Source organism: Pseudopipra pipra, chromosome 3 (genome assembly GCF_036250125.1).
Source record: "Pseudopipra pipra isolate bDixPip1 chromosome 3, bDixPip1.hap1, whole genome shotgun sequence".
Classification (NCBI taxonomy): domain Eukaryota; kingdom Metazoa; phylum Chordata; class Aves; order Passeriformes; family Pipridae; genus Pseudopipra; species Pseudopipra pipra.
Window position 1 is genome coordinate 116,426,569 of NC_087551.1, and position 21,521 is coordinate 116,448,089.

At 54.0% G+C, this 21,521-nt stretch overlaps 2 protein-coding genes across 22 annotated transcripts in view; one reads left to right on the forward strand and one right to left on the reverse strand.

Moving 5' to 3' along the window:
- Positions 1 to 21,521, reverse strand: part of PREB (prolactin regulatory element binding) — a 345,777-nt gene that overhangs the window by 118,548 nt on the left and 205,708 nt on the right. The gene's annotated exons all lie outside the window — the stretch shown is intronic.
- DTNB (dystrobrevin beta) overlaps positions 1 to 21,521 on the forward strand; it is a 137,102-nt gene that overhangs the window by 38,655 nt on the left and 76,926 nt on the right. For all 21 annotated transcript variants that reach the window (XR_010429635.1, XR_010429631.1, XR_010429633.1 and 18 more), the window contains one exon: positions 15,494 to 15,571. Coding sequence is in view for 16 of the 21 variants with exons in the window: in XM_064651192.1 (XP_064507262.1) it covers positions 15,494 to 15,571 (78 nt within the window). In the remaining 5 variants the exon portion in view is untranslated. The remainder of the gene's footprint in view (positions 1 to 15,493; positions 15,572 to 21,521) is intronic.

Genomic DNA, 21,521 nt, shown 5'->3' on the forward strand with positions numbered 1-21,521 from the left:
GGAAAATGGCTGCGGCCATGGCTGACCACGTGTTCGCTGTGCATTTGCAGCGAAAGGGGATGAATACATTAAATTACTCTCCCCATCACTGTAACAGGACTGCCTTGTGTGGACCCGGGGGTCAGAAGTTCGCATGGCAGTGTCTGTCTCTTCCCAGCGACTTGTTTTACGTGGCTCACGTGTCTCCCGGTATGATCCCTGAGTTTGTGTTATCATGTTGTGCTGTGCTTGCTTTCAGCAGTGTGTGCGGGGGGGTGTGGTGTGGGTTGTTTGTCTTTCTCTGTGTGCCTCGTGCAGGCAGAGTTTATCAGAGTAAAACTGCTTTATGTTGCAAAGTTTAGCAAAACCTTACAGTCTGAGTTTTGTTTCAATGTATCAGAGGTTTCTATGGAAACAGGTGTCTTATGTTACCTCATTTCTAGCGGCTGGGAGCACACGTTTTGAGTCTCTTTGTAGCAGTTTGGGCTATCGGCAGTCTTTTTTCTGCGGCTTTCGGGAGGTCCGGGCTGTGTCGGCTGCGGCGAGGGGGGTGCTGCTCCGGCGGCGTGGGCGGTTCTGCACACGGCTGGGGGCAGCTGCAGCTCGGGGCAGGTCCCGGCGCGGGGGCAGGCTCGGCAGATGCTGGTTCGGCGATGGCAGACCATGGGGCTCCGGCGCTGGCGGCTGGTGTCCAGGCGCAGGCTGCAAACTGCGGGCTTGGGACAGCGGCGGCAGCGGCGGCGGGGGGGCTAGGACCCGCGGGGGCGGCTCCAGCGGCGTGCTCGGGGCCGCGCGGTCCTAGCGCACGGGCCGGGGCCGCGCGGGGCGGCGTCCGCAGACGCGGGGCGTCCCCGGCGCGCGCGGCTCGGCGGGCGCCGCGAGGCGCCGGGTTGGCGGCGAAAAGCGGCAGAAAGTTCTTTTGGGGTTTCCGCGGTTTCTGAAAGGTTTTTCCTCAACTTGAAGGGTCTACACTATCGTCACTAACAGGCAGGGGTCGGCAGGAGTTTGGCCAAGTCTCCTCCGGTGCGCAAGACGCGCAGGGGCGGCCAGCACACGTGCTTGGCTCGGCCGCTTCTCGGGTACTTTCAAACTACGGGTTTAGTAGTTGCTAGGCAACAGGCACTAGGTGCCGGTCCGGCGGTGCAGCGGCACGGAGCTTTGCGCTTTCCGCTAGGCAGAAAGGCAATGCGGGGGTCGCGCGGTGGGGCTGGGATGGTACGGGCGGCAGCGAAAGCTTCTCGCACGTGATCCAGCAGCAGTCGGTAGCGGAATATCGCTTTTACCAAACGACCGACACTTAGGGAATCAACAGGCTTTTCCCTGACGATCTTAAGGTGCTCCGCAGCTCGGGGCTCCGAGCTGCAGCCACGTCTCGCCCAGGGATCAGTCTTAGACGTGCGGTTTCGCTCCAGACAGACTCACCGGCTTTGATGTTGCGTTGACCCACTCCGCTCTCTCCGGCTGCCTGCTCTGACCTCTCGGCTTCTTCCTTAACTCTTTCTTCTCTTCTTCCGTGCACTACCTAATCTTTTTTGAGCTCGCTAACTAACTATCCGTCTCTTAGATGCCACTAAGACCACGGGGTTTACTGACGTCAAAGTTTTTTGCGGTAAAGACTCCCATCTCCGAAAAATCGAGACGATCCCGGAGTCACCGGCTAATCTCCTGATTCAGGATGAAATATCTCGCTTAATATAAGCTAAAATTGTCCCTGTTCGGGCGCCATATGTAGCATGTGACCCTTGTATAACAAGGAATAAGTGATGCTCCTCGTGCGGTGGTGAGACAAAGAGGTTTAATTCAAACTCGCGCGCCCTTTTATCCTTACAGATCATGTGACTTTCTTAACCAACCAGTTTACTAACTCTGGGGCATGCTCCTTGGGCTCTGTACCTGGCACATCCTCTGTGCCACCTTTGGCCCGCCCCTACACTGGGACAGTGGGGACACATCCCAACACCTCCTGCAGGGACTGGGACAGTGGGGACACATCCAACACCTCCTGCAGGGACTGGGACAGTGGGGACATGGCTGGACACCTCCTGCAGGGACTGGGACAGTGGGGACATGGCTGGACACCTCCTGCAGGGACTGGGACAGTGGGGACACATCCAACACCTCCTGCAGGGACTGGGACAGTGGGGACATGGCTGGACACCTCCTGCAGGGACTGGGACAGTGGGGACATGGCTGGACACCTCCTGCAGGGACTGGGACAGTGGGGACACATCCAACACCTCCTGCAGGGACTGGGACAGTGGGGACATGGCTGGACACCTCCTGCAGGGACTGGGCTGGCTTCCCAGATGCTCCTGGCAGCAGAGAGGCAGCTCAGAGACATCTGCTCTGTGCTGACAGCTTTAATTAAATTTAAAAAAAAAATGGTGCCCTAAAAAGCCAAAGTATTGGGAAATAGGGCCTGGTGCTACAAGGACAACTCTGGGAAGAACAGATCCTGACTTGGTGCAGAAATAATGTCAGTAGGGGGTTTATGTCAAACACTAAATCACATGGAAATAAAAGGAACGTAGGATGAAAAAGACCTGCTGGGGTTTTTATAGAAGTGACAACAGACCTTGGGGGTTTTGTGTAAGTGGTCCCATTGAAACAAAAAAAAATAATACTAATAAAGAGCACCCAAACAGCCCAGCAATGGTTTTGAAGTGTGAGAAGAGCTGTGGCCAGTGCAGGACTGGGCTCATCCCGGGGGCTGCTCCAGGCCCCAGTGAGTCAGTGTTCAGTGTCAGAGATCAGGGCTTGATTGGGTTTGATTCCTGTGCAGGAGAAGCTCCTCAGCACCTACAGATGCTGTGGGAGAGATGGAAGGCTGAGATTGGCTTCAGCTGAGTAAACACAGAATAGAAATAGTAATAACTGGGGGCAGTTTAACAATGCCTGGCCAAATGTTCCAGGGAAAACAAGGCTTGGAAAGGAAAAAACAACCAGCTGTGCTCATTGAAGGAGGGAGGAAACACAGAACTGGTAGCAAAGAATGTAAACTAATGGTTTAGGAGTTGTTGGTGAGGAGTTTCCGGGCTGTGGTTTGGCGGGGGCAGCGATTGGGAAACGTGGGATGGGAAGGGAGCTGGGAAGGGGCTGGAGCAGCAGGAATATCTGAGGGAGCTGGGGGGGCTCATCCTGGACAAAAGGAGGCTCAGGGGGGACCTTCTGGCTCTGCAACCCCCTGACAGGAGGGGGGAGCTGGGGGGGTCGGGCTCTGCTCCCAGGGAACAAGGGACAGGAGGAGAGGGAACGGCCTCCAGCTGTGCCAGGGGAGGCTCAGGTGGGACAGGAGGAGGAATTTCCTGCTGGAAAGGGTGGTCAGGCCCTGGCAGGGGCTGCCCAGGGAGGTTTGGAGTGCCCAGCCCTGGAGGTGTCCCAGGAAGGCCTGGCCCTGGCACTCAGTGCTCTGGGCTGGGGACAAGGTGGGGATGGGGCACAGGGGGGATCCATGGGCTGGGAGGGCTTTTCCAGCCTCAGGGATTCTGGGATTCTGAGGTGACCCAGCAGGATTTCGAATTGCAGTGTCTGTATTTTCGATCCAAACTGCATTTTGAGGTAATTTCTTAATTTAGATGCTTACTGCTGCTGGCTCGTGTGTCTCAGAGCCCTGGAACAACACCCACATGATCTCATTGCTGGGGGACAGGGAGGATGATGTCAGGGCAGTGTCTGACATGTCATGTTTACCAGTATGACTTGGGTGGGCAGTGAAATGACTGAGCAGTGCTGAGCTGCTTGTTGATCAGTAAATAAAAGGTAACTCGTGCCAGGCGAGCTCAGGCTTTGGCCCTTTGCTGGAGTCAGACTCAGCCTGGGTCTTCCTGCGAGGTTAATCCTGATTAATGGAGTGGGTTTGTTGCCATAATGTGTTTATGGTGAGCACTGGGAGATTTAGAAAACAATAAACAGTGCACCACCTAGACAGGAGAACCCGTGAAGGGGGGGCTTGGAGGGAGATGAGGGAGATGGGCTTTAGGGTCCCTTCCACCCCAAACCATTCTGGGATCCCAGGATTCCATGAAAACAGTTCTGCTCGTTGGCCTCCACGTGACTGCCAAAAGCAGGTGCTGGGGGGTGTTTTCAGGCAGAGCCCTGCAGAGATCAGAGTTCTGTGCCATTAACTCTCACCTGCATGACCAGGAGGAAAACTCATAAACCAGAGGGGAATGGGAAAATGTTGGAGGAATGAAGCCAGCTGAAAGGAAAGTATGCTGGGCAGAATGGCCCAAAAGCAGTTCTTGGAGGTCCTGGTCTGCAGGTGGCTCAATGTGCTTTTTCAGGGTGAGTTTGTAACTGTGGGTGGTGACAGGACTCAGGAGGACAAACAGGAGAGGTTCCCCTTAGTGCTTGGTGGGGGCAGGATCCTTGCTGGAAAACTGTGGCAGGACCAAAGGGTTTGAGAGGGTGGATGGAAATGGTTGAAGGACTGGAAATAGGTTTGGGAAGAGGCACAGCTTTACAGGCAAGGACCCCAGGAATGCAGGAATAACCCCCAGGGGTTAAGGAAGGGTTTGATATTTCTAGAAATACCAGTCCTAGAGAAATTAAATATAATCCCAGGGAGCTTTGGCAGATGGGTTTAGCAAAGGACACAGAGCAGAAGCTGAAGGGAGACACATTCAGAATAATAAATATGAAAGATGAAAATCAGAGAATCAGAGAGTGATGGAATGGTTTGGGTTGGGAGGGACCTTAAAGCTCATCCAGTCCCACCCCTGCCATGGGCAGGGACACCTCCCACCAGCCCAGGTTGCTCCAAGCCCTGTCCAACCTGGCCTTGGACACTTGCAGGGATGGGGCAGCCACAGCTTCTCTGGGCAGCAAAACAAGATGTTTGTTTTTGGCAGTGAATGTGAGTCAGTAATTGTCAGAATCGATTCCCAAAGTGGGGGTGGAATCCCCACCACTGAACCTCTCAGACCAGGAGGAGGGGGTTTTAAAATCCACTCAGGATTCCAGTCAGGTGATGTCCTGTGTTTGCTGGGAGCTGAGTTATCCCAGTGTTTGTTGTTGCTGTAGGAGATATGAGAAATGCAGACAGAAATGTTCATGGAGTCTCCGAGTCGGGAGTTTTACAGGATCTGTTGCTGGAACCCTGGACCTACATCCATGAGGGAATCAGGGGTTTGCTCTACTCACAATTCCAAGAATAAGTGAGTGTTTCTGAGGCCACCTCTTCCCCTTTTCACCTGCACTGCTGGAGCTGGGCTGGGTCAGTGACATAAACCATGGAAATTCAGCTCTGCCTGCTGTTTGGGTTCGTCCTGTTCCCTTCCCCTATCTCCCTCATCCTCCTCCAGGCTGTGGCTGTTCCTCTGCTGCCAGGGAACAAGGGACAGGAGGAGAGGGAACGGCCTCCAGCTGTGCCAGGGGAGGCTCAGGTGGGACAGGAGGAGGAATTTCCTGCTGGAAAGGGTGGTCAGGCCCTGGCAGGGGCTGCCCAGGGAGGTTTGGAGTGCCCAGCCCTGGAGGTGTCCCAGGAAGGCCTGGCCGTGGCACTCAGTGCTCTGGGCTGGGGACAGGGTGGGCACAGGGGGGATCCATGGGCTGGAATGATTCTGTGTCCAGTGGGAGTTTCCTGGCTGCCAGAGGGTAATTCCATGTGAACCTCACTTGGGTTCAGGTGTCAGTTCACTGAACAGAATCACTGGAACCCACAGGCTCCCCTTTTCTGTGGAATTCCCATCTCTGTGGTGGGAAGCAGTAACACCTTTCTGCAGTGCTCGTTTGATGAAGCACAGGTGGTGTTTGCCTGGATCAGTCTTCCTGCTAGGAACAACTTTAAGATTCCCCATCCCTGCTGTGGTGTTTTGTGGATGTGACAGGATGGTTTTCCCCTGGCTCTGGGACCCTCCAAACACAACCCCCTGCCACTAAACCCTCGATTTTCAGGTGCTGTGGAGACCCAGCTCCCGTGGGTGACACAGCCCTGGGACGGGGGAGAGGGGCTGGGGACAAGGGCTGGGGGGACAGGACACAGGGAATGATCCCACTGCCAGAGGGCAGGGAGGGCTGGAGATGGGGAAGGGATTGTTGGGGTGCCCTGGCAGTGCCAGGGCGGGCACAGGGGGTGTGTTACATCCAGGAGATGGTCAGTATGGATTTAATGATCCTTTAACACCCTGGGATATTTGCATTCACAGTCGTGGTGCTGGAAATAACTTTTATCCCAGGACAGAATGTGGAGCATTAGCTGGAATTCCTTCTGCACCTGGAAAGGAGCTGAGCCCTCTTGTTTAATCCTTGTGCTGTTGGTGCTGAAGCCCAACAAATTCCAGTTAAGAGCCAAACAAATTCCAGTTAAGAGTCTGCTTTTTATGCTCAGGGCAGAGACAGAACAAACAACTGAGGGAAGTTGTTGTGACCTTTTCTCTTTGGTGCCTTAAATCCGGGGGAAGGTGTCCCTGCCAGGGCAGGGGGTTGGAGTTGGATGGTCCTTAAGGTCCCCTCCAACCCTCCCCCTTCTGGGATTCTGTTGTTCAAACTCGTGGAAATTGGACTTTAGACAAACCTGAGGGCCTTGGCTCAGGGCTGGAGCGAGTGACTGGGGTTTAGTTTTGGTTTGGTTGGTTTGGATGTGCCCGGGGCCCCATTTCATGGTGGAATAATCTCCATTATAGGGGCAATTTGGGAATCATATTTAATTTAACAGAAGGAATTCCTCCCTGGGAGGGTGGGCAGGCCCTGGCACAGGTTGGGCAGAGAAGCTGTGGCTGCCCCTGGATCCCTGGGAGTGTCCAGGCGAAAATCAGATCTTAAAAAAACATAATGAAAAATCAGAACTTAAAGTTAAAGGAAGTTAAAACTTAAAGAAAACATAATGAAAATTAGAACTTAAAATTAAAGAAAATTAAAACTTAAAACATAATGACAATTAGAACTTAAAATTAAAGAAAATTAAAACTTAAAAAATAATAACGAAAATTAGAACTTAAAATGAAAGAAAATTAAAACTTAAAACATAATGAAAAGCAGAACTTAAAATTAAAGAAAATTAAAACTTAAACATAATGAAAATTAGAACTTAAAACTAAAGAAAATTGAAACTTAAAGCATAATGAAAATTAGACCTTAAAGAAAATTAAAACTTAAAACATAATGAAAATTAGAACTTAAAATTAAAGAAAATTAAAACTAAAAAAAATAATGAAAATTAGAACTTAAAATTAAAGAAAATTAAAAACTTAAAAAAATAATGAAAAATAAGAACTTAAAATTAAAGAAAATTAAAACTTAAAACATAACGAAAATCAGAACTTAAAATTAAAGAAAATTTAAACTTAAAAAAAATGAAAATTAGAACTTAAAATTAAAGAAAATTAAAACTTAAAAAAAATAATGAAAATTAAAACTTAAAATGAAAGAAAATTAAAACTTAAAACATAATGAAAATTAGAACTTAAAGAAAATTAAAACTTAAAAAAAATAATAAAAATTAGAACTTAAAATTAAAGAAAATTAAAACTTAAAACATAATGAAAATTAGAACTTAAAGAAAATTAAAACTTAAAAAAAATAATAAAAATTAGAACTTAAAATTAAAGAAAATTAAAACTTAAAACATAATGAAAATTAGAACTTCAAATTAAAGAAAATTAAAACTTAAAAAAAATAATGAAAATTAAAACTTCAAATGAAAGAAAATTGAAACTTAAAAAAAATAACGAAATTTAGAACTTAAGATATAATGAAAATTAAAACTTAAAATATAATGAAGAGAAAACAAAAAAAAAATAAAAAAAAAAATTAAAAATCGCGAAGCTTTTAAGAACCCCTCGGTCGCTGGCCGGTTCATCCCCGAGCACCGAGCGCCCGGCGCTCTCCGGTCCCGAGCGCTTCCCGGGATGCGGTGCCGGTCACGTGGAGATGCCCCGTTCCCTTGGAGACGGCTCCATGCGGCGCATCCTCGGGGATGGCGCGGGCCGGGATGGCAGCGCGGCCGGGGCACCGCGGCACGGCCTCCTCCTCCTCCTCCTCCTCCTCCTCCTGCTGCTGCTGCTGCCAGGTGTGCGGGCTCCGGCCCTGCCGGGGCTCTGGCCCGGGCTCTGTCCCGCGCCCAGCGCGGGGCTGCGGCACCGCCGGCAAGGTTTGGGGGGACCCTCCCAACGCGGCTCGGCCCGGGGGGGTTGGGGGGGAGGGTCGTGGGGACGCGGGAGGAGCGGCCTGCAGAGGGGTCCGGGGGCTGGGAACGGCCGGGAGAGGGGTGGGAGCACCTGGGGAGGGGTGTGGGATTGACTCCGGGAGCCGCTCGGGGAGGGGTGTGGGATTGACTCCGGGAGAGGGGTGGGAGCACCTGGGGAGGGATGTGGGATTGACTCCGGGAGAGGGGTGGGAGCCGCTCGGGGAGGGATGTGGGATTGATTTCGGGAGGGATGTGGGATTGGTTCCAGGAGAGGGACGGGAGAGTCGCTCCGAGAGGGATGTAGGGTCAGCTCCGAGGGATGTAGGATCAGCTCGGAGAAGGACGCGGGGTCAGCTCCGAGAGGGATGTAGGAGCCACTCGGAGGGATCCGGGATCAGCTGGGAGAGGGGACACAGGAGCAGCTCACAGGGATGCAGGAGCAGCTCACAGGGATGCGGGAGCAGCTCGGGGAGTGATGCAGGATCGGCTCACAGGGATGCAGGAGCAGCTCCCGGAGGGATGTGGGAGGCACCCGGAGAGGGACACAGGCGCAGCTGGAGGAGGGATGTGGGATCAGCCTGGAGAGGGATGCAGGATCAGCCTGGAGAGGGATGCAGGATCAGCCTGGAGAGGGATGCAGGATCCGCCGGGAGAGGGATGCAGGATCCGCCGGGAGAGGGACGCGGTGCGGGCTGTGGGGTGCGGGTTGTGGGTGTCTGCCCGAGCAGCCCGGGGCGGGGAGGACCCAGCGCTCCCGTCCCATCCTCGCCGTGAGTCATCCCGGAGCAGGGCACAGCAAAGTCCTTGGGCAGTGGGATCTCCCGCGGTGCCTGTTCCCGGGGAGGATCCCGTGAGTCGGTCACTGATTCCCACACGGCGTTCCCGGGGGAATCGGCCGCGTTTGCCGGGGTTTGTAGTAAATAATGAGCGTGTTCAGCCGGCGGGGGATGCAGAGGCACAGAGCCAGCCCTGCCTGTGCCGCTGTCCCTGGGCAGGTGCTGCTGCTCCATCTCCCTGCTGGAGGAGCAGCCGAACGAGGCAGCTCCTCGGTGGTTTTGTTGCACACAAAGAAACTGGCTGTTACATAAAAAAAACAGTGCAGGTTTCACGGTAGAATTGCTCAGAAACTCCATAATCTGTGCAATGAATTGCATTTGTTTTCACTAGGTGTTGTTAGAGCGCTCAGGGATTTATTTTCCTCAGTCCTCATCTGTAAAATCCCAATTACCTGTGTGTGTTCTGGGGGCTGTGATTGTTTTTTTAACTTCTCTTTATGTTTAATTTATTTCCGACCGTCTGAACAGAATCACTTTCAGCTCTTTCTAAGATTACTGCAGACCCGGTGAAATGAGCGTTTCAATTTGTGGTTCCTGCTGCTGAAATCACCCCAGTTTGCAGTTTTGCAGAGGACCCAGCCCAGGGATCAGTCCCTGGGTCCCCAGCCCGGGCACAGCTCGTTATCCCAGCGGCAGGAACGGGGCGTTGTCGGATCCAGACACGCTCCAAACCTTTCCCTTTGGCAAATATTTAGGCTGCTATTTTTGGATCAGAGGCTTTTTAACCTACATTGTTGGTGGATTAGAGGGTTGTTTGTGATTTTCCTCTGCCTGCCTTTGTGTCGGGGTGGCTTTGGGCTGTTTGCTCCTGAGCAGCACTGGGCACAGGGGAAAGGGGCTGGGACAGCTCCATAAAGGCACATGGAAAACACAGCTCAGAACTGAGCTGAACACCAGCCCAGGTGTGCCCAGGTGTGCCCAGGTGTGCCCAGGTGGGCAGGAGGCCAGTGGCCCCTGGGCAGTGCCAGCACTGCTGTGGCAGCAGGGCCAGGTTGGACAGGAGGAGGAATTTCCTGCTGGAAAGGGTGGTCAGGCACTGGCAGGGGCTGCCCAGGGAGGTTTGGAGTGCCCAGCCCTGGAGGTGTCCCAGGAAGGCCTGGCCGTGGCACTCAGTGACAAGGTGGGGATGGGGCACAGGGTGGGCTCTGTGTGATCCTGGAGGTGTTTTCCAGCCTCGCTGGGTCTGGGATTCTGGGATTGCCGAGGGAAGCAGAGGCAGGTTCTCATTCCCAGCCCACCAATAACCCCCCTGTTGAACAGGATAAGCCCAGGAATTGGCTGTTCTCTGCTGTTTAACAAAGAGAACAAAGGAGGAGTCAGTCTGACACATAAACTTCCTGCTTTCTCCTGGAAGTTGCTCCCCTGAATTCAGCAGGAATGGGGTGGTGAGATCCAGTGGGATGCTGCAGCTGCATTCCCGTTTGGTAGGGAAAATCCTGCTGGCTCAGCACCCCCATGGCTGTGTTTGCCCTTGGGGCTCTCACTGGAGGTGTGTCAGCTGCTATTTTTAAACAATTCCTAATTTTTCCTTGCAAAGGCTCCGTCAGGAAGCGGCACATCCCAGGGAGGAGCTGTTTGTGCCTGGGAGGGCACAGGAGGCCGGGCAGGGAAGGGGGCAGTGCCCTCCTGAAGCCTCAGACACCCCTCATTTTAACTGCAGTGCAATAATATAAATACCCATTTAAACTGGGCTGCAGTGTGGTGTCGTGGTTTGGTCCAGCTGGAACCAGAACCTCTGGGAGAAGGAGCAGGTGAGGGATGCAGGGGGTTTGTTCTCTGCTGTCCAGGGATGGCCACAGCCCTTCTGTTCTCAGCTTCTTTTCATTTGCATGATTAATTGGTCTGCACAGCCTGGAAATCCAGGTTAGCCCTATTTTGGCTTGATTCTTTTTTTGTTCCTTGCTCCAAAAAGGAGCTGAGTGAAGCACCAGCAGCTCGGAGCTCTTCCTTGCTGGACGTGCCCTTGGACTCTTTTTATTTAACAGGCAACAAATTCCCACTTTTTCATGGGAATTCCCCTCTCTGGACACGCCTCATCCTTACATTTGTGCCTGATGGATCTTCTCGTGTCACAGACTTGCCTTTAGCCACTGTAAAAAATCCCATGTATATATCACAAACAAAGGTTTCTAAAACTTTTCCTGCTTGGAAGTTTTCCCCTCGTGATTTTGGGCAGAAGAACTCGAAGCATCTGCACAGATGTTCCTACAATCACATCCCAATCCCCCCAGCCCATGCAGTGACTCACCACAGATGTTTGACCTCAGCCACAAATACAACAGAGGGCGGGAGATTTCTCTGAATTACTTCCCGTGCAAAGTAGAAAATACCAACAGAAAACCCCAGGTATTGCCTGAGAAGCTTTGAGGTTTGCAGTTAAAGAGCTTGTCCCAGCCCTGGGAGCTGCTCTGGGGCTCTGCTGCCCCTCCCTCCCTGCAGCTCCTGCTCCTGGATCTCCTTCTGCCTCCGCTCTCGCTGCGGTTTGCTTTTATTAGAAATAAATCAGATTTATGTGCAGGCTGCCATCAAACCACCACATAATTGGCTGTTAAAGAGGAGGTTTGGGATTACGACTCTCTCTGGGTGAAAAGGGCCTTTTCCAGCCTTTGGCTGTTCCTGTGCCTCTTCCCTGGAGCATCCCTGAAGCTTCCCAGCCTCCCTCTGGAGCCACAGCCCCTGGGATGGAGTGGAATTCCAGCAGGATGGAGCCTGTTTGTGTCCCTGCTTTGTTAATTCTGTGGAAAAGGGCGATTCCACCCTCCTCCCCTCTCTGCTGTGAGTTTGGTTTTTCGTTATCATTATCAGCTCTCACACTCCTCAACACCTTTGCCTTTCCTTGCCTTGGTGCCTCCCGTGGCACAGACTTATTGATCCTGCATCTGCCCCCTCAGGCACCCAGGAGAGGGGGGAGGCAGCAGGAGATGGTTATTTAGATTTGAATAATGAATAAAGGGCCTGGGTTATGAGCTTGGTTATATAACACACACTGCACAAAAGGAGCTGTTCCTTCATTTCCACCTCCTTGCTGATGGTTTCTGAGTACTTGGGGGATGAGAGTTCATCCAGCAAATAACAGGAAGAGAATTTTTTCCCCTTAAATAGTGCATGGAATTTGTTCAGGAGGGAGAACATTGGACAGAAAGTGCTGGGTGCTGTCAGGTGTGTGCTGTGACCTCCTCCTGTCGGGGCTGAGGAGCCTCAAAGCACGTGGGGACCAACCTGAGCAACTTCCACCAGTGTTCAGGGAGCTGGGGAGTCCTCAGGCAAAGGGAGCAGAGCAGCAGGGAAGGGTTTGGATTGGGGGGTCAGATTTGGGGACTGGGGAGGAATTCCTGGCTGGGAGTCCCAGAGAAGCTGTGGCTGCTCCTGGATCCCTGGGAGTGTCCCAGGCCGGGTTGGATGGGGCTTGGAGCACCCTGGGCTGGTGGGATGGGAATCTTTCCTGCCTTCCAAGAGTCTGAACTGCTCACTGGGAGTCATTCCTGGCTCCTGCTCACTCCCAGACTCCTGCCAGGAATTGTTTGGGAGAGGGCAGTGTAGCAGGGCCCAGCACTGCCCTGGGGTTTGCTGCCCATCACTCCTGCCTGCACAGCTGTGATTTCTGGGGAGGTTCTCGAGGCAGAGAAATCCCCCCTCAGCAGCTGGTTCCAGAATACTTTGCCTTTAAATATTCATTTAAATATTTAAAAATCAATTTAAATATTTTTATATATTTTAAAGGGTTGGTGGTTTTTTTTTTCCACAACTCCCGGGAGCGTCTCAGAAGGGGGATTTTAAGCTGGGAGTTTTGGTAGGATGGAGTTGAGCTGCACTGCAGGGCCACAGGAGCAGATGTGACAGAGCAGATGTGACACAGAGCAGATCTCTCCAGTGCTGCTGTGGATCCTGGCCCCATGAATAATTCAGGTTCTCATCCTCCTCTCGTGATCAAGGCGATGTTTCTGTCCTGGTTGTACCAGCAAACACGGCCCCATCCTGACAGGTGTTTTCAGGAGATATGCCCTAAAAATAGAGAAATGGCCTCAAGAAGTTCTGGGGCCTGGGAAAGGCTTTGTTGGGCTTGGTGAGAACATGGAATCACAGAATCACTGAGGTTGGGAAAGACCCCTGGGATCACCGAGCCCAAACTTTGACCCATCTCCACCTTGAAATCCTTTAACAAGCTGTTCCTAATTTTTTCCTTTGCCTTTATCACTGTTAGCAAGGATTGAGCTGGAAAATTTGGGATGCTGGTAGTTACAGAACTGGGGGGAACTGGTGGAAATGTCCCACAGTGCTGCTAAAACCAGATTGCAGGTGGTGAATTGCATCCACTGCCTTATTAGAGGAGTCTTGCAAAATACTGAGCAGGTGTTTGTGTGTTTGGGGAAATCCTGTGCCCCTCCCAAAGGAAAATCCCGGCCAACATCCATGGAAATGTGGCTGGAAAACACAGTTTTGTTTGCAAAAGCTGCTGCTGGTGGGAGGTGTTTCTGTCAGAGCTGCACAGGGGGGTTTGTGGTGGGTGTGGGGCAGGAGGAGGCAGGGCTGGGAAGGGAATGTTTGGGAGAACAGGGGGTTTGTGGTGGGTGTGGGGCAGGAGGATGCAGGGCTGGGAAGGGGATTTTTGGGAGAACAGGAGGGTTTGTGGTGGGTGTGGGGCAGGAGGAGGCAGGGCTGGGAATTTTTGGGAGAACAGGGGGGGTTGTGGTGGGTGTGGGGCAGGAGGATGCAGGGCTGGGAAGGGAATGTTTGGGAGAACAGGAGGGTTTGTGGTGGGTGTGGGGCAGGAGGATGCAGGGCTGGGAAGGGGATTTTTGGGAGAACAGGGGGGGTTGTGGTGTGTGGGGGGCAGGAGGGCTGGGAAGGGAATGTTTGGGAGAACAGGGGGGGTTGTGGTGGGTGTGGGTGGGACATTCCCGGTGCTCGGTGGAGGGGAAGTAACTCGGGAGCTGAGGAGGGGAGGGAGAGCCCCGCTAATTAACTGCTCGTTACCATGGCTGTGTTTGCCCGTGCACCGGCACAATAAAGGGCTCCCAAACCCCCCCGGGGGGCACGTCCCAGCTCTGCAGCTCGGGATCATCCCATTCCTGCTTCCCTGTGGACAGCAGGAATTTCCTTCTCCAAAGGAAGGGTCTCACAGCCAGATCCCTTCCCGGTGAAATGTTGTGTTTGGAGGCACATGAACATAAACAGAAGTTATTTCTGGGCAGTCAGTCAGAGCCAGGGGGAGAAGGGAAGTGGTTTTCCCTCCACTCCTGCCTGGAGAAGGAGGCAGGAATTCATGCAGGGGGTGTGTCCTCTGTGATTTCAGGTGTTTGACATCCAGGGGATTTTTTTCAGTGGTGGTTTGGTTCCCTGCATTACTGGGCTCTGAAAAGGAAATCAGCTGGGGAGCCTTAGGGCAGTTCCTGGTGTTTGCACACCCAGAGGAGGAGCAGGATGAGGGTGCTGAGCAGGGAATGCCAGGGGAGGCACAGGCTGCAAACAGGTCAAGCTCCCCCTGGGCCCTGGTGCTGCAGGACACTGGAGCATTCCTGGGAGTGCATTCCAGGGGTAACTGCAGGGAATCTGAGTGCAAAGGTGATGGCAAATACACACCTGTGGGGATTGTAATCCCTGTTCCAGGAGAGCTGGAGAGGGACCTGGGACAGGACACTGGGAATGGCTTCCCACTGCCAGAGGGCAGGGATGGATGGGATATTAGGAGGGAATTGTTGGCTGTGAGGGTGGGGAGGCCCTGGCACAGGTTGGGCAGAGAAGCTGTGGCTGCCCCTGGATCCCTGGGAGTGTCCCAGGCCAGGCTGGGCAGGGTTTGGGGCAACCTGGGCTAGTGGGAGGTGTCCCTGCCCATGGCAGGGGGTGGGACAGGATGGGCTTCAAGCCTCATTTCAGAGGTTGGTGGATGTCTCTGGGTGTCCCTGGAGGGTAAATGTGGGCAAATATTGATTCCATGGCTGGGGCTGCTGGAGTTCTGCTCTGCCAGCAGCTCAGATCCAGGGGCAGAGCTGTCCAGGCCGTTCCCTTTGGCTCCCCTGCACACACACCAGCACCCAGGTGGCCTCAGCACCCTGGCACTGGGAAACTCTCGGGGTTTAAGGATGGAGATAAGTGGCTCATCAGTCCATGGCTGGATTTCATGGGACAGGGAGGAACACGAGGCTCTATCCATTTGTTTATCCCAACCCACTTGATCCTGTTAAACTGAACCCCAGGCAGGTGGTGTGTGTGGTGGTTGGGTCAGTGAGTGCTGCCTGTAGTAAATCTTTGCTTCAGTTCTTCAAACATTTCAGAGAACTGCCCTAATTCAAATGGTTCCTTGAACTGCTCAGCAGTGCCAAAGGTGAGTGGTGCAGTCAGAAACGTTGATTTTGTCTCCCTTTCAGGGTGACACAGGGATTGTGAAGAGCACCAGAGCAGGCCAAGCTCTTCAGGTGCCACCAGCTGAAGCAATTCCTGCTGCTGCCCTCGGCCTGGCACTGGCACAGGGCACAGGGAAAGGCTTTTCCCAAGGGATGGGGCGTCTCCAGTTCATTTTTGAAGTCACTAACAGGCACAAACGTTTCCCTTGCAGCCCTGCCCGGCCCGTGAGTAACATGAACGAGGCCATGGTGACCCACGTGTCCTCCGGAGCTCCCACACCCACCAAGAGGTACCTCTGCAGCTGGGGGCATTTCTGGGGGCAGGGGTGGGGGACAGAGTGTTCCATCCCTCCTCACCCATCCAGGGATGGGATACAGAGTGTTCCATCCCTCCTCACCCATCCAGGGGTGGGATACAGAGTGTTCCATCCCTCCTCACCCATCCAGGGGTGGGATACAGAGTGTTCCATCCCTTCTGATCCATCCAGGGCTGGGGTACAGAGTGTTCCATCCCTTCTGATCCATCCAGGGCTGGGATACAGAGTGTTCCATCCCTTCTGATCCATCCAGGGGTGGGATACAGTGTTCCATCCCTTCTGATCCATCCAGGGGTGGGATACAGAGTGTTCCATCCCTTCTGATCCATCCAGGGGTGGGATACAGAGTGTTCCATCCCTTCTGATCCATCCAGGGGTGGGATACAGAGTGTTCCATCCCTCCTCACCCATCCAGGGGTGGGATACAGAGTGTTCCATCCCTCCTCACCCATCCAGGGATGGGGTACAGAGTGTTCCATCCCTCCCACCCATCCCAGAGCACTCCAGGATGGGTGTGGGGCAGCCTGGAGAGCAGGAATGCTCTGCAGGGATCTCTCTGTTCTCTCCAGAGGGGTTTTCATTCCCTGAGTCCCTGTTGTTACACAAGTCTGGCTGGGGAAACATGGGAACAGCATTAAAGAGGTTTTTATCTTCCTTTTTAAGTGGGACATGACTTTCCCAGCTGGGAAAGGCTGGTCTTGCAGTGTCATTGGGCTGCTCTTCCTGCCCAGGCTGATTCTGTTCTGCTGGGAACATCTGCCATGGTGGTGGCCCCACGTCCTCCACCCCACACACAGCTCAGCCCCCAGAGCTCCCCAGAGCTCCCCACATCTGCCAGGGGCATTCAGGGTCCAGCTGAGTTTGGGTTTGTATTTGCTTGGTGATATTTCTGTAAATTACTGTGAGGATGGGGGTCTGTGAAGGAGCACAAAGCTCCCTGACTGGTGTGTTTTGCACTTTCCTGCCTCGAGAAGGGAGGGCAGGGAGGTGGAGGCTGTGCTTGGCAAAGCTGTGAATGGGGGGATGTTCCTGCAAGGAGTGAGGAGCTGAACTGGCACTGTGTCAGTGGCAAGGGCTGCTCCAGAGGCAAAGCAGAGCTGCATTTCCAGCAGGCAGAACCAACATCCATGGGCTTTCCTTCTGCTTTCCTTGACAAAACGAGTCAGTCATGTCTGGGGGTTCTCTGTGCCTGTGTTAAAATTATCCCCAAATCTGCCTGTAGATCATTCCCTGGGGTGTCTGCCAGCCCTGCCAGGTGTGCAGTCACTGTGGGACCTCAAATGTGGGCGTGGGGAGTCCCCATCACTTTCCAGGTGCACTTGGACAAGTGTCAGATAACCTTTCCTGGGGTCCTTTCCCATCAAAGGTGAGACCAGACAAGCTTGGGATTTGGGAGGAATTTCCTGCTGGAAAGGGTGGTCAGGCACTGGCAGGGGCTGCCCAGGGAGGTTTGGAGTGCCCAGCCCTGGAGGTGTCCCAGGAAGGCCTGGCCGTGGCACTCAGGAAGCCATTCCCTGTGTCCTGTCCCTCCAGGCCTTGTCCCCAGTCCCTCTCCAGCTCTCCTGGAGCCCCTTTAGGCTCTGGAAGGGGCTCCAAGGTCTCCCTGGATCCTTCCCTTCCCCAGCTGAGCCCCCCCAGCTCTCCCAGCCTGGCTCCAGAGCAGAGGGGCTCCAGCCCTGGCAGCATCTCCGCGGCCTCCTCTGGACTCTCTGCAGCAGCTCCACGTCCTTGTGCTGCTGTTGCCCAGGGCTGGAGGCAGCTCTGCAGGGGGGTCTCAGCTGAGGGGGCAGAGGGGCAGATCCCCTCTCTCCCTGCCCACCATCCCTGTGGGATCAGCCCAGGCCAGGGGGGTTTCTGGGTGTGACTCTTGCCCCCCCTCCACCCTGGGTGGGAGCAGCACCTGGGCCTCAGCAGTGACAGGGCAGCTGGAATCCTTGGCTCTTGCCTCAGCTTGCAGGAGGCCCTGTGAGTCCCTCAGCACCTGCCCCCCCTGCCTGGGATCACATTTCCCAGGGGTTTGAGCTGCCCTGACTGGAGCTGGGATGTGCTGGAGCCCTCCTGGGCCATCCATCACCCTGGCAGCCTGGCAGGGTGGGGCAGCACGTGGCCCTGTCTCTGTGCCCTCCTTTCCTCCCTCCCAACCTGGAGAAGGGGCAGGTGGCAGCAGTTAATGACAGGGTGAGGTGAGGAGGGAGAAATGGGCTTTTCCCCCTCCCTGTTCCTGTCCTGGCAGCTCCCACTGTCTGATCTCACTGCTCTGCCCAGGATTTACTGCAGCTCCTCTTGCCCCAGGTGAATCCCTGATGGGAGGGCTCATCAGGGACTGAAATTAGGGGCCTCATTTCCCTGGCTGGAGGCACTGTCACATCTTGGCAGCTCCAGATGGATCTGGGGGGGTTGCTCTGGGTGCTCCTGGAAGTGGGATGGGGTTTGGAGCTGCATTTCCATGTGCTGGGCCCCTTCAAACTACCCACTTCTCCAGTCTGAGAGCCAGATTTGTTCATAAAATTATAATATATTTTCTATACCACAGTAAATGATGGATGAAAAATGTTAGAAGTTGTGTTTTTCCCTGTCTGGAGACACAGAATTCCTCCTGAGGACAGGAAGGATTGGGCTTAACCCACCCTTGAGTGTCCTCAGTCCTGAAAGGGACCGAAAGGGCATCAGCAGAACTGGATAGAAAACTCCTTTTGTCATTTCCTGCTTTTAAGAACGTGGAAATAACCTCTCTTTGACCACTGTTTTTTGGGAATAAGCCTGAACCGTAAGAACAGGATTTTAATGCCTTGAATTCACTTCTTTTTGTGAACTAGAAAGCAAAAAAAACCAAACAGACCAGAGGAGCCCCCCTCAGTGCTCCTGCTCAGTCTGCCAGAGGAACATCCATCACTTCCAGCCTCCTCATCCTCTGCTTTCAGTGGGGAAAAACATCCAGAGGGGCACTGAGCTGCAGCTCCAGCCCCTCAGTGCTGTGCTGTGCAGGAGGAAGGAGCTCTCTGGGTTGTGCAGGAACTCTCTGGGTTGGGCAGGAGCTCTCTGTGTGCTGTGCAGGAGGCAGGAGCTTTCTCTCTGTGCTGTGCAGGAGGCAGGAGCTCTCTGTGCTGTGCAGGAGGCAGGAGCTCTCTGGGTTGGGCAGGAGCTCTCTCTCTGTGCTGTGCAGGAGGCAGGAGCTCTCTGCCATCCCCAGAGTGCTGCAGACAGATTGGGGTCAGGGGGAGCTGGTTCTGGGCAGGGCAGAGCTGTGGGAGCAGCCCTGGAGCCACAGCCCTGCTCAGCCTGGGAGGGGTTTCCACATCTGGGGTGTGACTCCTCAGTTCTCGCATTTTCCATCTTGCAAAGTGAAGGTTTCCAGAGGAAAAGGGCTGATGGATCCTCTGGCATGTTCAGTGGGAGGGTGTTGAGCCAGGTGGGAGCTCTGGGTGTTTATTGGCAGGTTCATAAAGGGGGTGTTTGAGTTTGAATGCAGCCCTGGTGGTGTTTGTTCCTGTGGTCACAGTCACAGAATCCCGGGATCACTGGGGTTGGAAAAGCCCTCCCAGCCCAGGGATCCCCCTGTGCCCCATCCCCACCCTGTCCCCAGCCCAGAGCACTGAGTGCCACGGCCAGGCCTTCCTGGGACACCTCCAGGGCTGGGCACTCCAAACCTCCCTGGGCAGCCCCTGCCAAGGCCTGACCACCCTTTCCAGCAGGAAATTCCTCCCAGAGAAACCTGTCCCCTGGTAGGTCTAAACACCCTCCCACAGGGTTTGTTCTCTCAGGAGCCACACTCAGGGGATTGTGCAGCATCTTCTACATTTGCATCCATGACAGAAGTTAAATATGTTTTCTTCCTTGTTCAGAAGGATCCAGGGAGACCTTGGAGCCCCTTCCAGAGCCTAAAGGGGCTCCAAGAGAGCTGGAGAGGGACTGGGGACAAGGGCTGGAGGGACAGGACACGGAATGGATCCCACTGCCAGAGGGCAGGGACAGATGGGAGACTGGGAAGGGATTCCTGGCTGGGAGGGTGGGGAGGGGCTGGCACAGGTTGCCCAGAGAAGGAGCCTCCAGCACTGGGTGTTCAGGGACCAACAGCTTCTCCTTGGGCTGAGAAAGGTCTTTGAAGAGAACTGTTGAACACCAGGCCTGTAAAAGCTGTCACCAGTGATACAACAACCCCTGCACCCTTGGTTCTGATTTCTGAGGAGCCTGGAGACCATTTGGTCTCTTTTTGGTCGGATGAGACGTTGTTCTTACGGCCTAAAATCACAATTATTTGCAGCTTAAGAGCTGAAGTTGGAAGGGACACGATGTCACCTGCCCAGAGGATGTTCCAAAGCCACCTTTTTGCAGAGATTTAGTTTCCACCAACCCTGACTTGGATTATTTTCATCCCCCTGCTGCTGAGCTCACTGGTGCTCTGCTGTTCCTCACCTCTCACAGCCCTCCTGCCCTGGTGTGGTCTGTCCCTGTTCAGCTCTGCTCTGTGCAGCACCACTGAGCACCCCTGAGTTCTGTTTGCAGATGTGGGCACAGCTGGGCACTTCCCAGCCCTCTGATCAGACCCCCCAAAACCTTCCCCCACCCTCAGCTCCCAAACGTTGGATGTCACTGACACTGTCCCAGGGTGGTTCAAGTTCTGTAACCCAGAGGGGATTTTTATTTGCTTGGCAGCTCAATTTATCTTCCAGCAACTTCCAGTTTTTTCCCCTTTGTCCCTGTGTCCACATTCACCTCTCCAGCATTTCCTGCCTGTCCAGTGCCCAGTTCCAGCTGGGAGTGGCTGGAATTCCTGTCACTGCCCACTCTGCCCTTGGACACAGGTGGAGCACATTCCTGCTCTTCTGTTCTGCTTCCTCCACCTCTGTGATCTCCAGAGATCCCAGAGCCACTTCAGCCATCATTTTAGCCCCAAAAAGGCCGTGGGGAGGAGAGCTCAAGAGCAGGAGCTGGGGTGGCCCTGGCACTGGTTGCTGGGGAGGTGTAGCCATGAGAGGTGTGTGGTGCCATGAGTCCCAGCACATCCCATAACGCCCTGTACAGACCCACCTGGCACCAAAACAGGCTCTATTTTTAGCAAAGGGATAAAAACATCTCTTTGTGAGAGGGAGGGGGGATCCCAGCTCCAGGTGATGGTGCTCAGTGGTGATGATGGGAGAGGGGGGAGGTTGGGCTGGGCTCACTGTGGTGCATCCCAGCTGCTCCCCACACAGCCCCAGTGTTTCACCAGTTATCATTTAAATGGGGGTGCCTGGAGGTGTTCATTTTTACCCTGTGGTTCCCAACCCCTCGGGAGCAGCCGTGAGTCAGGGGCAGGTGGGTGGAGGGACCTCAGGTGGGAGTTTGGTGGGGAGGGAAAACTGTCCCAAAGCAGCTGCCAGGGGAACAGTTGGGGCGTTCATCCCCTGCTCCTGAGAGGTTCTAAAATTCAACATCAAGGGGGAAATGTGTGAGTAAGTGTGGAAGCTCTTGGGTGCCACGAGGAAGGTGCTCAGACTCACCCTGGGGGCAGCTGGAGGGGGGAGCAGGAGGGACAGGACCTGTGGGCAGGGTCACTCTGCTGCACCCTCAGGATGCCCTGGGGGCATCTCCTGCCCCATCCTGCCCTGTGTGCCCTCACTCAGCTCAGCCCAGCTCCTGCCAGCTCTCCTGGGGCTTCCCCTGTCCCCAGCAGTGCTGCTGTGGGTGATCCCACACCCTCCACTGACATAACTGCACTTATTCACTCCTGTTCTTCCTCCTGCTGCTTCAGGGGGGGTTTTCCAACAACTTTATCACAGTCCAGCTGCTGTCAGAGGCCTGTGGGGCCCGACACAGCAGTGGTGACACAATCCATGCTGGAATCACAAAATCCCGGGATCACTGGTGCTGGCAAAGCCCTCCGGGATCCCTGAGCCCACCCTGTGCCCCATGCCCACGTTGTCCCCCAGCCCAGAGCACGTCC